A 17,500-nucleotide genomic window follows, 5' to 3' on the forward strand; every position below is an offset into this window, starting at 1 on the left:
TACCCTAAATCATATAAACGCCCTCACTAACCCACACACACAGACACACACACACACACACATTTTGTACACACACACACACGCATGCACGGATGCACGCACGCACGTATACACACGGACACGCACACACACACACACACACACACACACACACACACACACAGCCTAAATCATGTGGACTCGTTAAAGACTCGTTAAACACACACAGGCACGCCCTGGGCCGTGCCGTGACGGAGAACAGGTCTCCGTGAGGGTCGGCCACAGTGCAGAGAGGAATACCTCCACGGTGCTCAAGGGCCAGGGCAGAGAGAGCGAGAAGCACACGCTATCCCTCACTTTAAGCATTGTTTAAATCAAAAAGGAGATTCTGTGCAGAACCTGTGAGCCGCTCCAGAACCGGTTCTCGATGAGAACACAGAACACAGAACGCCCCTCCACCACAGACACCGCTCCCAGACCTCGGTCGTTCCTCCGCTTCTCGTTCCTCTGCCCCCCGCCGGCGGTCTAAACGGAGGTCTCTGATTGGAGCAGCAGGGTGAACTTGTGCGACTTGGGGTCCACGAACTCTTCCGTCATGCGCAGGTAGGGGATGCTCCTGACGGTGACGGCCAGGCTGAAGTCCAGGCACCGCAGCAGGAACTCGGAGCCGTCCTGCACGCCGCCCGTCACCGACGCCTCGCTCACCAGCGTCCACTGGTCCGCCATCCAGCGCTCCGGGCCGTACTGCAGGGTGGGCCCTGGGGCCAGGTAGGCCTCCAGGAAGGCCTTGGGGGGGGGGGGGGGGGGGGGGGGCACAGAGACAGCGCCAGGTGAGACCGATACACACGGTGACACGCCCTGCTTAGTAACCTGCCCAAAGCACCTTAAAGTGAGAGGTTCCTTGAGGACCATTAACGTTCACCTGGACTCTGCATAGCCTCTCCCCTTAACCCCCCCTCACACACAACCCCTCTTATGCCCTTGTTGTACGTTCTGGCGCTTAATGTACACACTTATTGTATGGTGTACGGCCTTGCACTTACAAATAGTACTTAGCATGGTGTCTTATCCTAGCTATCTTTGTTGTGTACGAGGAACGGGTAGTGATTGTTAGTGCTTGGCACTTGGTTCTATGAACTTCCTCACTGTACCGACAGAGATATATTTCTCTTTTTCTGACAAATGTACTTATTGTACGTCGCTTTGGATAAAAGCGTCTGATAAACACCCTAGATGTAAACGTTAAGACATCCTGAATCGGTACATCCAGAGTGCCCTAGTTCTGACCTCTGACCTCTGACCCCCCGGGGGTCGGGCTCACCTTGGGGCTCATGTTGTTGACCAGGCAGAAGGCCAGGTGCTTCTGGATGCTGTCCATGCTGTGGCAGTGCTGCCGCCTGGTGGTGCGGAGGTACTTCTGCAGCGACCGCGCCATGGAGGGGAAGATGGCGAGCGCCGCCTCGCGCACCTCCATGATGTCAGCCGGCGTGGCGCGCTCGTCCTCCGCCTTCATGCGACGCACGTGCGTGAAGGCCTCCTCAACGGCCACCACCAGCCTGCACGCGCACGCACACACACACACACACACACACACACACACACACACACACACGTGTTGTCAAAGCCCGCCCCCTTCATTGATTATGACGTCCTACTCTGCCTCTCATTGGCTAGTACTAATAAATTGGAGGAGACGTAGTGCCCCCCCCCCCCATTCCCCCCCTAAAAAAAAAAGTCTACACAATTCATGTGGATGCCCAATTTGAGAACAAAACTGTGAATTTCACCAAAAGGTGAGTAGTTCGCTCCGCTGGATCCATCCCTATCTACCAAACCTCCTCCTTTTCCCCCCTGGTTGGGATCGGGTCAAGACAGGCGGTAGTTATAGCCGCTGTTAACCAAACTACCCAAACGCCGTTTGGTGAAACCAATCCCACATCAGGAAGTAGGAGGCGGGGCTTCCGTTAACATCATGTGACCGTGCGGCGCCCACCTGGCTCGGCGCTTGCGGACCCTGCGGTCGTGGTCGGCCTCCTCGTAGTACAGCTCGTTGTGGGCGCTGTCCTTGCGTTTGGCGGCGGCGGCGGTGACCATGGCCCGGGACTGGCTGCTGTTGGCCGGCTGGGCCCCCGCCGTGCTCCCGGGGCCCGCTCCTTAGGGGGCCACAGAGGGATGAGGTCATGCTAGGGGCCACACAGACGATCACCTCACTGTGGAGTCCAGAGGACTAAGGAGTCCAGCTTCTTGTTGACTACAGGCGGGCAACGTGTGGACAGTATGAGCCCTGCGGGTCACGTGCTCTCTTTAAATGATTAACCGTCTCATCTGCATGTGAGGAAGGAACTGTTGGGGGAGGGAGGGAGAGTGCAGAGGGGGAGAGAGAGAGAGAGAGCAGCACGGAGAGTGTGTTTGAATTTGGGATCGAGACAGAGAGAGAAAGAGAGAATTGTTATAATAGTGTGTGTGATATAGAGAAAGAGATCTTCCTTAATAGAGGCAGACAGGAAGATAAAGCATGTCCGTGCTTGTTTGTGCATGTTTGTGTGTGTGTGTGTGCGTGTATGTGTGTGTATGTGTGTGCGTGTGTGTGTCTGTGTGAGACAGATAACTTGGCCCATATTGCTGAAGGCAGGTAGAGTGGGAGAGAGTTATGGGCTGTACTCTCATGTTCTCTAGTCGCCACGGGGCCAGTGGGACAATGTAGGGAGCGCGTTTTGCAAACAGAAGCAGAAACGACCGGAGTTACATTAATAGTGAGCTTTCCTCTGGCCTACATCTGTATGCTATGGGAGGGGCAGGGCCAGCCTAGGAGGGAGAGAGAGGGAGAGGCAGCGGGAGAGAGACAGAGACAAAGAGAGATCTAGACAGTGGGTGTGTCTGAGAGAGAGATGAAGCAAAATAGAGAGAGATAAAGCAAATGTGTGTGTGTGTGTGTGCGGTTGTGTGAGAGAGTGGGAAAGAGAGAGAGAGGGAGCGAGAGGGAGAGAGAGGGAGAGAGAGGCCGAGAGAGAGAGATAAAGAGAGACAGCGCGAGAGAGAGGGAAGGGGGATGGTAGCACAATTACAGGAATGAAAGAAAGTGAAAGAAGGGGAAGTGAGAGGGAGAGAGAGCGAGCCAAGGAGCGGGCGGCCGAGAACATACCTCAACCTAGGTGTGTGTGTGTGTGTGTGTGTGTGTGTGTGTGTGTAACGGTATGTGCGCATGTGTGTGCGTGAGGCCCGTGCAGGAGTGAGCTCTACTGCAATGAATTATTGAAGGGTGGAAATTCCACAGACCCCCAGAGGCCCGGGGGTGGGGGGGGCACACCATCTCCCAGACTGCACCTGGCTCCCCTCCTCCTCCTCCCCATCCAGTAGCAGCATGGACCGCAGGGTTATGGGAGGAAGTCCATCCCTCTTACCGGCACTAAAGACCTGCTATGTGTGTGTGTGTGTGTGTGGGGGGGGGGGGGGGGGGGGGGGGCTGCATGTCAGACGTCTGCGTGTGCGTACGCATGGATACGCACCGACGTGTGTACATGCGCACATCAGGAAAGTGCATGTGCTCATCCGTACAGTGGAGGTGTCTGCATGTGCGTCGTCCATAAAGTGCACGTGGGTGTGCAGGGCTTCTGCTAATAAAACATGCGTACGTGACACTGGAAGCCTAAAGGGGTGAAGTGGAGTGTGAGTTTGGGGTCTTTCCCTCGTGACAAAAGTGCTGGGCAGGCCAACAAGGTTGTTGCGTACTTACTCTCCAACAGGTACGTTCGCAGAATATTTTTAAATCCTTGTAACGAGAGGAGGAAGAAGATGAATAAATAAACAGCGTAGACACAACCGCGGATGTGTAGAGATGAACTGGTACCGAAGGAACACAGTCAAGGAGCACGAGATGAAAAATAAAAAGCTAGTCAAGATGTAAAGGAATAATGTATGAACTGTTAAAGCCAGGGTCGGCCATTCAGGAACCAGTCAGCTAGATTTGGAAAGTCCCCCCCCCCCCCCACAGGCCTGCCTCCAAAGCCACGCCCCCAGAACACGTGACTAGCCCTTTAGCTTTAGCATCAGGTAAACGGTAGATGGATTGCATTTATATAGCGCTTTTACCCAAAGCGCTTTACAATATTGCCTGACGTTCACCCATTCATGCACACATTCACACACCGACGGCGGAGTCGACCACGCAGGGCGACAGCCAGCTCGTCAGGAGCAGTGAGGGTGAGGTGCTCAGGGACACCTCGACACTCGAGCTGGGGATCGAACTAGCAACCTTGCGGTTATCAGCCAACCTGCTCTACCTGAGCTACTGCCCAACCCCCCCCAGACCTGTGGAAGACTCCGCTCATGAGCAATGAGGCAGAGGCCCAAAAGGAGGCTGAGTGCCCAAAGGTAGCCGGGTAGGTAGGTAAACAGACAGGTAGGAAGGTAGACAGACTGGTAAGTAGGTAGACAGACAGGTAGGCCATCCATACATTTCAATAGGGCCGAATGAAATGATTGGAGAGCATTTGATCGATTGATTACTGTCGGCGTTCAAAAAGATAAATTCAACAGTTGAGACAAAAATGCTCCTAGAATTGCCTTCCCCGAGCCTTAAGGAAGTGAGAGTGGTGTTCAGACTGTGTGTTCAGACTCTGTGTGGTCAGACTCTGCTGTGTTCAGACTCTGCGGTGTTCAGACTCTGTGTGTGAGGACTCTGTGTGTTCAGACTGTGTGTTCAGACTCTGAGTGTGAGGACTCTGCGGTGTTCAGACTCACCGTCCACGTTGTAGACCTTCAGTCCAGCCAGCTGCTTGGCCGTGCGCTGCTTGGAGGCAGAGAGGAGGGCCGGGTTGTGCAGAGGGAAGTCTCTGTAGTAGAACTCCAGAAGAGAGAGAGCGGCTCTCTGAATACTGAGAGGGAGAGAGGGAGAGGGGATGGAGGGAGGGAGGGAGGGAGAGAGGGAGAGAGGGAGAGAGGGGAGGGAGAGAGGGAGAGAGGGAGAGAGAGGGGGAGAGGGGAGGGAGGTAGGGAGAGGAGGGAGAGAGGGAGAGAGGGGGGGAGGGAGGGAGGAAGAGAGGGAGGGAGAGAGGGAGGGGGGAGAGGGTGGTAAGAGAGAGAGGAAGAGAAAGGGGGGAACGCAGGGGAGATAAACAGATTAGAAAGCAATGAAAGATAGCGATAAGGGACCATCTTTCAAATGCAAAAAAGGACGAAGAAAAACGTCTCGTAAAATATTCCAGGATTATAGGATTTTTTCACGTGCATTCCTTTAAACATTTCATCAGCCTAGGGAGTCCGTCAAACAGAACCCAAACAATCCTGAAAAGAACACTTGTTTAAAAGTAGTTTTACTTTAGTTATCTCTTCACGTATTTCAAAGCAGGTGATAAAAGTCCCCTGACTCTGTACCGGCCTCTCCCCTTCCCCACAGTGACCTGGAGCCCTCTCATTCCTGGGTTACTGCACCCTCTGATCGACCAGATAATAGAACTACGCCACATGGAACCCATCCCGGTCACATAACCCTGAGCCCCGAGGGGGCTAGGGTACGTCAGTGGGCCGAGGGTGACGAGTCCCAATGAGCCCTCTCAGTTTCAGCCCCCCCCCCCCCAAAAAACCTCCTCCAGAGCTCCCTGGACGAGAGGGGGGGGGAGATGAGCCACTGAATGAGTAACGCTGTCGTCGTCCCCCCCCGCGGCCGCGACCTCCGATTACACGCACACTTCACCCACCGAGAACACAACGTCTCCGCTCATGTGTCACGGTGTGTGCGCCAGAATACTGTGTCGTGTGTGTGTGTGTGTGTGTGTGCGATCGCGCTTGTTTGTCTGCGTGTTTGCCTGTGTGTTTGTGCACGTGTGTTTCCATGTGTGTGCAAATTTGTGTGTGTTTGTGTGTGTGTGTGTGTGTATGTGTGTGTGTGTGTGTGTGTGTGTGTGTGTATGCATCACATTCATGTGTGTGAAGGCATGCTGTATACCACTAACAAAGCGTGTATCATTTTCACTAGCTTCCTTCGTTACCTTTGTTGTGGTGTGTGGTGGTACGTTGATTATGAATGGCTAGAGAAAGTCCCTCATAGCAAGGGACCATTAGCCAGTGCAATTAATGAAGCTAAGTTAACCACTGATAGGGCGTAGCCTAAACCCAGGGAGGCTACACTTCCGAAGTCCGGGTTTGAATCAATAAAGTAAATTGTCAGATTAACAACATTTCGATCCATGTCGTGCGTCTACATTCCCTGTTGCTTTGGGTGAAGCATTCATCACACGTCAAATTTTAATTTATTTATTCATATTAAATCATTATACGCATGTATATTTTTAAAACGCTACTAAAGACTCACTATTATGCATTGGCTTTTAACACAAATTAACCTTTTTTTTGTTTTGCATTGTTGTTGTTGTTGTATTTTCTGTTGTTGGGTATCTTAGGCCTATTTCTTGTTTCTTGTACAGCACTTTGGTCAACTATTGTTGTTTTTAAATGTGCTATATAAATAAACTTGACTTGACTTGACTTATTCGATAATATAATATTATTATACCCATATCTTTCTTTATGTATTAATATTATACCATCATATACGTCTATATTTCTTAGCATCGGGGCCAACCTGAGCCGCCCCAGGTTGTAGTGGCGCGTCTCCCCGTCGGTGGAGCGCATCACGCACACGCTGAAGCAGGGCTGCAGCTGCCGGAGCTCCAGCAGCACCACGGCCAGGTAGTGCACGAACAGCAGGGAGTCCACCAGGGACACGGCGAACTGGGCGATGCCGTGGTAGTCCTCGTCCTACAGGGGGACCGGAGGGGGGAGGACGGGAGACGGGGGGCGGGAGAGAGGAGACAGGAGAGAGGAGAGAGGAGACAGGAGAGAGGAGACAGGAGGTAGGAGGGAGGAGATAGGAGGGAGGAGACAGGAGAGAGGAGAGAGGAGACAGGAGAGAGGAGACAGGAGGTAGGAGGGAGGAGAGAGGAGAGAGGAGACAGGAGAGAGGAGAGAGGAGACAGGAGACAGGAGACAGGAGACAGAGACCGGAGACAGGAGACAGGAGATAGGAGAAAGGAGACCGGAGACATGAGAAAGGAGATAGGAGACAGGAGGATAGGAGACAGGAGACAGGAGACAGGAGATAGGAGAAAGGAGACAGGAGACAGGAGATAGGAGAAAGGAGACAGGAGGATAGGAGACAGCAGTCAGAAGACACAACAGGATCAAGGCGGTGTGAATGCCGTTCATCCCGGTGGTGTTCCAGAACGCTTCTGTCTTCGTTAGTAATTAATTGAGGTGTGGAATCGCTCCAAACAGGCAAGTGTTACCTCAAAGAGTTAAGACCCAAATGATGTATCCCCTGGGTTATGTATGCAGAAGTGTATTCATAGAAACATCTGACGTATGCAAAAAGATATTCAAGTTTTAAATTATGTAAAAGTTACGTATGTATGCATTTTTGAAAACAATTCTGTATTGATTACGCTTGTGACACACAAGCGCACACACACACACATACATTAACACGCACACATGCACACACACACACACACACATACATTAACACACACACATGCACACACACCAAACACACAAACACATCAAAACACACAAACGCACAAACACACACACAATAATACACACAATATCCCCCCCACAACCACACACTAACACAAGCACACACACACTAACACACACACACACACACAAACACTAACACACACACACACACACACACACACACACACACACACACACACACACACACAAACACTAACACACACACTAACACACACACACACACACACACACACACACACACACACACACACACACACACACACACACACTAACACACTAGCGCCCACCCACCTGCGGGTCGAGGATGCGGACGCCGTAGAAGAGCCAGTAGGACATGGTGAGGAGCAGGGTGAGCGTGGCCAGGAAGCCGCGGTAGGCGCAGAGGCGCGGCAGGCCGGCGCGCGACGGCCTCAGGAACAGGGCCCACACGGCTACCAGCAGAATGAGCAGCTTGAAGGAGAGCGAGAGGAACAGGCCCTCGCAGGCCGCACCGCAGGCCTGGAGCCGGTCGGCCCACAGCGCCACCGGGAGCAGCAGGAAGGCCAGGGGCGTGGCCACCACCAGCAGCCCCAGAGCCAGCCCCAGGGCCAGGGGGAAGTAGCGGCGGCAGGCCCGCACGCGGTCCTCCGGGCTCTTGCCCAGACCCACCACCTCCTCCTGGGACAGGCTGAGCTCCGAGGTCCCGGTCACGGCGGTCGTGGTCTCCCCCCAGTTGTCGTCCTGGTGGGGCAGGAGAGGGGGTGAGACGGGAGAGGAGGTGAGACAACAGGAGGTGAGACAGGAGAGGGGGTGAGACAGGAGAGGAGGTGAGACAACAGGAGGTGAGACAGGAGAGGGGGTGAGACAGGAGAGGAGGTGAGACAACAGGAGGTGAGACAGGAGAGGGGGTGCGACAGGAGAGGAGGTGAGACAACAGGAGGTGAGACAGGAGAAGGGGTGAGACAGGAGAGGAGGTGAGACAACAGGAGGTGAGACAGGAGAGGGGGTGAGACAGGAGAGGAGGTGAGACAACAGGAGGTGAGACAGGAGACGGGGTGAGACACCAGAGGGGGTGAGACACCAGAGAGGGTGAGACAACAGAGGAGGTGAGACAACAGAGGGGGTGAGACAACAGAGGAGGTGAGACAACATAGGGGGTGAGACAACAGAGGAGGTGAGACACCAGAGAGGGTGAGACGATGTATCCCATGTTGAGCATTATAAAGTAGCATCACAGTCTGGTGCTTCTGATGGTATTCATCGTTTGTTGACGCTAGTTTTCCATGTTTATATGTTTCTGCATATGAATCTCCCCTGTGGGGTTAATTAAGATCGCCTTACTTCGCTAAATAAATAAAGAATAAAGAAGACATGCTTATTATTTCCAAACAAGCAACCAACGAATGGCTTAACAGGAAAACCCATTATGTCCACAATTTGATATTTATCAAAGACAAAACGTTTTAAAAGGAGAAAAAAATACTACTATAATGCGGTTTAGTATTATTATAATATCTTCCTTTGAGGGTGTGTGCGTTGTCCACAGATAACACTTTCATGTTCTTATTTTCTCTATTCCTCCTTTTAATGACATAATGCCTGCAGAGACGAGACACCAGATCTGGATGGCTCACACAATGCTGGAGGAGAGGTGTGTGTGTGTGTGTGTGTGTATCTGTTTGTGTGTGTGTGTGTGTGTGTGTGTGTGTGTATGTGTGTGTGTGTGTGTGTGTGTGTGTATGTGTGTGTGTGTGATAGGAGATGACAGGATGGCTCACACAAAGCCGCAGAAAAGGTGTGTATGTGTAAGCGTGAGAGCGAGAGAGAGCGAAAGGGAGAGTTAACAGGATGGCTCACACATTGCTGCTCAAAAAAGGTGTGTGTTTGAGAGAGAGAGAGAGAGAGGATCGCTCACACAGGATGGCTCACACACAGCTCTTCAAAAAGGTGCACATGTGTGTGTGTGCGTGGGTGTGTGTGAGTGTGTATGTGTGCACGTTGGATACACATTAGTATGTTGACTCAGAGCAGAAGGCTGTCGCGGTGGATTACCATCACATGTATGTTCCTGCCAGTGCCTGAGCTCGCTCGGTTCGGCCGCGGAGGAAGAGCTGATGAGAACTCAAGGCTCCTCAGGAAACGCATCCCTTCACTGACAACCTAACCTCCCTTCCCTTACCATCAACTAATTAGCTACTTATTCCCCTCCAAAGTGCGTCATTTTAACACACACACACACACACATGAACACAAACACACGCACACATACACATACACACGCACACACACACACACACACACAGTTCAAATCACCATAGTAGTCCCAGAAGAGAAACACACTCACACACACACATATGAACACAAACACACACACACACACACACACACACAAAACACACACACACACACACAGCTCCAATCACCATAGTAGTCACAGCGGAGACACACACTATCACACACACAGGCCAACACACACACCCGTTCCCTTTTTTAATTACAAGTCCGTGAAAGGAAAACTGAGAAGGCGCAGCAAGCAAACCCACTCACTACTAATTAAGTCTGGCCTGTGTGTGTGTGTGTGTGTGTGTGTGTGTGTGTGTGTGTGTGTGTGTGTGTGTGTGTATGTTAATGCGTGTGTACATGCATGTGTGTATGTGTGCAAGAATGTGTGTGCTTGTGTGTGGGCTTGTGTATGAATATGCCTGTAAGCGTTACTTGAGGTATTTACCGTAGACGTCGAGGAAAACAGTAAAAACAGAAGCAGTGGCCGTCTTCAAATATAAAACACATAAATAATAGACGAGACTAAGCCAATACACATCAGCATTAGTAATAGCATATTTAGTGTCTACTCTCCCTCCTTCAGAATTTTATGTTTCCTTTGACCTCACATATTTAGCTAGTAAGCTCTGGGCATTGGGGTTTTAAACCCAAAACCTTTCGGCTGAGAGTCAAACCAACTCACCGCTGCTCTTTTATTTAACAACGGGCTGGAAGCATATTCTGAGAATACCAATAGGAAGAACCTGGACCCACCAAACGAAGTCTGAACACCTCTGAGCCCTCGTTAGTCTGAGAGAGAGAGAGAGAGGGAGAGAGAGAGAGACAGAGAGAGAGAGAGAGAGGAGAAAGAGAGAGAGAGAGAATGAGAGAGAGAGAGAGAGAGAGAGAGAGAGAGAGAGAGAGAGAGAGAAGAGAAAGGGGGAGGGGAGGGGATTGGTATTCCATTCGGTGAACAGAGGAGAGGGTTCTGACTGTGAGGAGCAGTAATGAGAGTACTAGGTCGGCTGCTACCTGGCTGAATGTCACCTCATCTCCTTTCTTTCTCTCTCTCGCTCTGTCTGTCTCTCTTTCTGTCTCTCTCCGTCTCTCTCTCTGTCTGTCTGTCTTTCTCTCTCTAGCTCTGTCTATTTGTCACTCTCCATCTCTCTCTCTGTCTCTCTCTCTCTCTCTCTCTCTCTCTCTCTCTCTCTCTCTCTCACTCTCTGTACCACCCCACTTCACATGAAAAGAAAAAAGGATTTCATTTCAAATGTAAACTGAATCCCCAGTAAGGATCATTGCTATTGGAAGGAAGAGACAGAGAAGGAAAATGAGTTTCATCAACCATAACCGCTTCCTCCATAATGGCGTTAATTAACCTTCTGAGGTAATATCTCAGCCAGGGAGGGGCGGGTTAAAGTGTAGTATTGACCGGGCTAATGCACTGCTGAGGGACTCCATTAACACAGGCTCACACCCTAAGAGGAACACCTACTCATGTCCGTTCAAGGGTTAGAGAGAGAGAGAGAGAGAGAGAGAGAGAGAGAGAGAGAGAGAGAGAGAGAGAGAGAGCGAGAGAGAGAGAGAGAGAGAGAGAGAGAGAGAGAGAGGGGGGAATAGAGAGGAGAGAGAGAGAGAGAGAGAGAGAGGGGGGGATAGAGGGAGAGAGAGAGAGAGAGAGAGAGAGAGAGAGAGAGAGAGAGAGAGAGAGAGGGATAGAGAGGGAGAGAGAGAGAGATAAAAGCAAGGCAGGATGGTGGAGGAATGATTACCTGCTGATTACCTCGCCCGTGGTGCCCTATGGCAGAGATGGTATAGATCATGGCGGCTGCTTGCGGCTTCACCAAGATCTACACCAACCTGGAGACTCGGTGGGCGGCGGGGCATTCTGCCATGTAACCAGTAAGCATGTTCCACGCGTGTTTATGTGACGTAGAGAGAGAGAGGGAGCGTGTCATGCGCGTTCAGGACGTGTTTATGTACTGTTCCTGTAGACGCAGGAGTTTAGTATGACACAGCACATGACAGGAACAGACCGGGCGCTGCGGTGGGACTGGAAGGCCGTACTGGGAATGGAGGGCACGTGCTGCTGGGAACGCGCTGGTCTCTGTGTGTGACTCATACATGTCCACCAGGCCGCCAAGCTGCTAGAAACCAAAGCTGTCGCCTGCCGCCTCACACTCACGTTGCATCGCTTTCAGTCCATGAACAGTCTCACAGTTACAAGGCTGGCAACCTGTCTGGTGACTCACACACGCGCGCACACAGTCACACACATTCACACACTCACGCACACCGAGACACACACTCCCTCCATGCACCCACAGGCGCACACACATAAATAGAAAGACACGCGCACACACACGCTCACGCACCCAGGCAGGGACGCACACTCCATCCATGCACGCACAGGCACACACACACACACACACACACACACAGAATCACCGCCTCACACTTGCTTCTCACACCTGCCCTCACACTGCATGCATCCACACACTAACGTCAACACAGAGGATTACACAGATCAGCTTTCCACAGCCGGGGTTCTGCTGAATGCTGGCACTGCTGCGGCTCATCTGTGGGAATGCTCCCCCCCCCCCCCGGCCCCCAGAGAGACGGCCCGACAGGGTCCTCTGGCTGGGGAGGGGCCCGTGGCCCCGTGCCATCGGGGACATATTTGCGTGGAGGTGTAATGCGTTTCAGGGGCAGGTTACGTTACGGTGTGGACAATGGGAGCCGGACAGACCGCTGGCAGCCTGGAATGCTGCTGAAGCACTCGACCTCGGAGCGGTAGCGCGAAGGAGGAGGGGAAGACTCCAGCCTCCGCGAAAATAAAGACTCAGGACTCACCTGTTCAGGGTTCACCTGGGCTCTGCATAGCCCCCCCCGTCGCAACCCTCCTGCTTATTGTATGTGGTACGTCCTGGCACTTAATGTACGCACTTATTGTATGTTGTATTTAGTTATAGTACTTAGATGTGTAGCGTTTTATCCCAGCTATCTTTGTTGTGCACGGGGAATGGGTAGGGATTGTAAGTGCTCGGCACTTGGTTCTATGAACATCCTTACTGTACCCACAGCGATATATTGTTCCACTTTCTTATGACCAATGTACTCACTGTAAGTCACTTTGGACAAAAGCGTCTGCTAAACGCCCTGAAGGTATAATGTAGAGTAAGACAGGGTGGAGAGAGGCTGTGTTTTATCCCCCAGCTGCAGGTGAATCAAACACCAGTCCATGGATGGGTTGATAATGTAACACGAGAACACACAAGCCCCCCCCCCCCGAAAAACAATGAGTGTGAGGGCCGTTGGTTTCTGCAGCCCCTTCCCCGCCGAGGAGCTCAAGTAGGTCAGGAGAGGAGGCGAGGAACTCTCTCGGCTCACTGGAGAACAAAAAAAATCCATCGCACATCACGTGCTCCTTATTCTGTTTTCACTCCCGTCCGTCCTCTCATCTATCAAGTCTCCCCCCCCCCCTCCTCCCTCCCTCCCCCTCTCCCCTCCCTCTGAGCGGGAATGCTAATCCTGCCCGCTCTCTCTCTCTCTGCAGTGGAATGGTCATTCTCCATTCGGCGGGATGTGTCATCTGTAGAGAATCATCCCTGCAGAAGAGGACAGTAACCACTAGCCAAGGGCGGTCCGAGTGAGTCCCAGTGGGTCCCAGTAGCTACCAGTGGGTCCCAGTGGGTCCCAGTGGACAGTGGGTCCCAGTGTGCATGAGTGGGTCCCAGTCGGTCCTAGTTGGTCCCAGTGGCTCCCAGTGGTTCCCAGTGGGTCTCTCCAAGGGCTGTGATTACTGGGGTCTGTCTCCATCTCTGCAGTACACGAGTCGCTCTTCAAGTTCCCCCGAGGACCAAAGGCATCGACTTGAATCATTTACAGTCCAGAGAAGTGCACACGCCCACAGACGCACAAAACAAGCACACACACACACACACACACATACACAAACACACCAAATAGACACACACACACACACACACACACACCAATCTAACACCAAACACACACACCAAGCTCACACACACACACACACAGACACACACCAAACTCACACCAAACACACGATACACACAAACACACACTCAAACACTTTTACACAAAAGCCAGTAAAGTGGACGGTCGTAATGCAGAGCTGGAACAGAGCGATGGAGGTTAAGCCTCTGACCTATTTGTTGTCCGCAGTGATTAGAGGCCGGAGCTGATAAACCACCAGCTGGGTGAAGGATGGAGACAGGGCGGGGCCGCTGGTGGGTCTGAGTGTGTGTGTGTGTGTGTGTGTGTGTGTGTGTGGGGGGGTAACAGCGTAACAGCTGGTAGTTCTGAGTGATTGTGTGGATGTCCTTATGACTTCTTCTGGCCTGTGTGGCTGCTTGGAGGTCACCCCCAGCCAGCCTATCAGAGCCCAGCACAGCACAGAACCACACAAAGCGAGCACTTTCACACATACTTCTCATGGTGTTATCAACGGGGACGAAGGTGTGCTTTAAGCATCAGAAAACGATGCCCATGTCGAATCCATTGCAATCTCACGTCACTCAGTCTATCGATTGCCTTCTGGTCCTCAAGCCCAGTTCCTGGGTGGAGCCTATTTCAGACCACGCCCCTACAACAACCCAGAGCCTTTCCAAGAGTGAGTTCGTCAGCTGAGTTTGAGATTATATTTACATTTACATTTGGTGCACTTAGCCGAGTGTGATGGAGACCGCCAGCCGGTCTTGACCGGCAGGGTAAGGGGTCTTGAGAATGGCATTGATACCGCGCTTTTTAACCAGCGGCCGATCAAAGCGCTTCACAACACTGCCTCACATTCACACACCGACGGCGGTCTCGCCCACGCAGGGCGACCGCCAGCTCGTCGGGAGCGGTCAGGGTGAGGCGTCTCACCCAGGGACACCTCGACACTCGAACTAGCAACCTTCGGGTTACCAGCCAACCCGCACTACCACCTGAGCCACATGCCGCCCACTGTAAACAGACTGCATTTATACAGCACTTTTCTAACCACTGGCCGCTCAAAGCGCTGTACAACGTTCACCCATTCATTCACACATTCACACATGTGTAACCACTGACGACTACGCCAGAGAGATGCTCCATGAGCCACAGCGACCTGGGAGAACGAGAGAGAACGAGAGAGAGAGAGGGCGAGATACAAGGGACTGACCTGGGAGAACGAGAGAGAGAGAGGGTGAGAGAGAGAGAGAGAGAGAGAGAGAGAGAGAGAGAGAGAGAGAGAGAGAGAACGAGAGGGAGAAGAGAGTGAGGGTGAGACGAGAGAGAGAGAGAGAGAGAGAGGGTGAGATACAAGGGACTGACCTGGGAGAACGAGAGAGAGAGAGGGTGAGACAAGAGAGAGAGAGAGAGAGAGAGAGAGAGAGAGAGAACGAGAGAGAGAGAGGGTGAGATACAAGGGACTGACCTGGGAGAACGAGAGAGAGAGAGGGTGAGACAAGAGAGAGAGAGAGAGAGAGAAAAGATAGAAAGAGGTTGATATTAGAGAAAGATAAGATTAGATACAAGGGAAGATACTTTACAGCATTCACCCATTCATTCACACATTCACACCCCGATGGCGGTGTCGACCACGCAGGGCGACCGCCAGCGGTCAGGGCGAGGCGTCACGCTCAGTGACACCTCGACACTCGGCTAGGAGGAGCCGGGGATCGAACAGGCACCCTCCGGGTCACCAGCCGAGCCGCTCTGCCTCCCGAGCCCCACGCCGCCCCCTGCCCTCTGCGGTCCTCCTGACCCGATCCTCAGGGGGTGGGGGTCTGTACCTGGGTCTCGTCGCCCTGGTCCGGATCAGGGGGTCCGGGCTCCCCCGGGAGAGGCTCCCCATTGTGGACCGGGGAGTCCTGGGAGTTGTGGGAGTTGTGGGAGTTGTGGGAGGGCGTGTCCGGGGGGTTGATGACGACAGAGCGCTCCGAGCGGCTGCTGTCCTTACTGTTGTTCACCTTGTGGCGCTCCCTGCTGTGACCACACACACACACACACACGCACACAAACATATATAGAAACACACACACACACACACACGCACACACACACACACACACACACGGACACACAGAAACACACACACACACACACACACACACACACACACACACACATAGAAACACACACACACACACGCGAACATACACACACACACACACACATAGAAACACACACACACAGACACATATAAACTCACACACACAAACACACACACACACACAAACACACATATATAGAAACACACACACACACACACACACACACACATTCAGACAGACAGACACACACACACACACACACACAAACACGTAAAGATATGAATAAAATCAAATCAGCATGCAGATGTTCAGCCATAAACACCCATTATGCAAATTAGGTTTATGGTTTTCCCATCCCAGAAGCAGAGAGCGGGAGAGACAAGATGATTTAGTGCTCATTCAGCCAGCCGGGAAGCAGAGAAGTAGGTTAAAGTCTCCCACCGAGACGGCCTCGCCCCTCCTCTGTCCGTCTCCTGCTATAGAGCCCCTTCCCTTACCCCATGAGTTCCTCCTCTGATTAATAGATGTACATGTACATATACATATAAATATACACATAGACTGTGGAACCAGTTCTAAATAAGTCCTACCATCCATCTTCTATGACAAAATATTCCTGCTCAGAGCTGAAGTCTCTTCCATGGAGCAGAGAGCCCTGGACCGCATATACTGACCCACATCCAGATCTAGCTAAGGTCTGGACCATCTACTGACCCACATCCAGATCTAGCTAAGGTCTGGATCAGAACCATCTACTGACCCATAACGAGGTATATCTAAGGTCTCCAATAAGCCTAACATGTATATGAATATTTAAAATATTGTTGCAAGAGGCCTGTATGCATCGCCTTCACATGGTTTTGCATGTCTTAAAGATATCGATGTGGATGGTTCCAACATTCTCATATATTCTTGTTTTTTACATTTCTCACAGTGCAAATATGTTTTTGAATGAGTTTCTGAAAGTGGTGTTTTAAGATTGGACATATGTAATTATAATTTGTAAGCCATGTTGCTTTTTTAATGTTGATGCATGATTGTGGACTATATGGAAATAATACAATTCCAGGGCTTCTGGAAATGTTTTTGGTTGCTGTGTTATAATTCAGCTTGATATTTAATATATTGTTGCTTAAGGCACACTCATAGACGAGAAAATGTCAAACTGGTCCTGCATGTTGAAAAGGTTGCTGACCCCTGCTGTAGAAAGATATACAGAGACAGAGACACATAGAGAGCCGGAGAGACATAATAACAAAGTACAGGCAATACAGAAAGAATGACAGGCAGACAGACAGACAGACAGACAGACAGGCAGACAGGCAGACATACAGGCAGAAAGACAGAGAGAAAGATTTACAGGCAGATGTACAGACAGACCGTCAAACAGGCAGACAGTCAGACAGACAGACAGACAGACAGACAGACAGACAGACAGACAGACAGACAGGCAGTCAGACAGACAAACAGTACGACCAAGACAGACACACAGTCAAACAGAAAAGTCTAACCGAAAGGGAAACCGATAGGCAGACAGTCAGACAGTCAGACAGACAGGCAGACAGACAGGACGTACCCGTGTCTGTTGGACCTCCCGGAGCGGCTGGAGTAGGAGTACCCCGAGTGGGTGGACTCGCTGTCCATCACTCTATGACCCGCCCCCGGGGCGAGCAGGGGGGAGAGGGGGGAGCCGGGAG

General features: G+C 51.8%; 1 protein-coding gene across 1 annotated transcript; it reads right to left on the minus strand.

Moving 5' to 3' along the window:
- Positions 1-504: 504 nt before the first annotated feature.
- LOC307072463 (vang-like protein 1) lies at positions 505-17,478 on the minus strand (the record flags this gene model as incomplete). Its single annotated transcript, XM_079731769.1, has 8 exons — positions 17,380-17,478; positions 15,543-15,735; positions 7,807-8,235; positions 6,560-6,735; positions 4,720-4,853; positions 1,973-2,129; positions 1,301-1,535; positions 505-765 (listed from the first exon to the last, which is right to left on the minus strand). Exons 1-8 carry the CDS (start codon positions 17,445-17,447, stop codon positions 505-507), a joined length of 1,653 nt encoding a protein of 550 aa, XP_079587895.1. The 5' UTR covers positions 17,448-17,478.
- Between the last annotated feature and the right edge of the window lie 22 nt (positions 17,479-17,500).

Source organism: Pollachius pollachius (genome assembly GCF_949987615.1).
Source record: "Pollachius pollachius genome assembly, chromosome: 3".
NCBI classification, from domain to species: domain Eukaryota; kingdom Metazoa; phylum Chordata; class Actinopteri; order Gadiformes; family Gadidae; genus Pollachius; species Pollachius pollachius.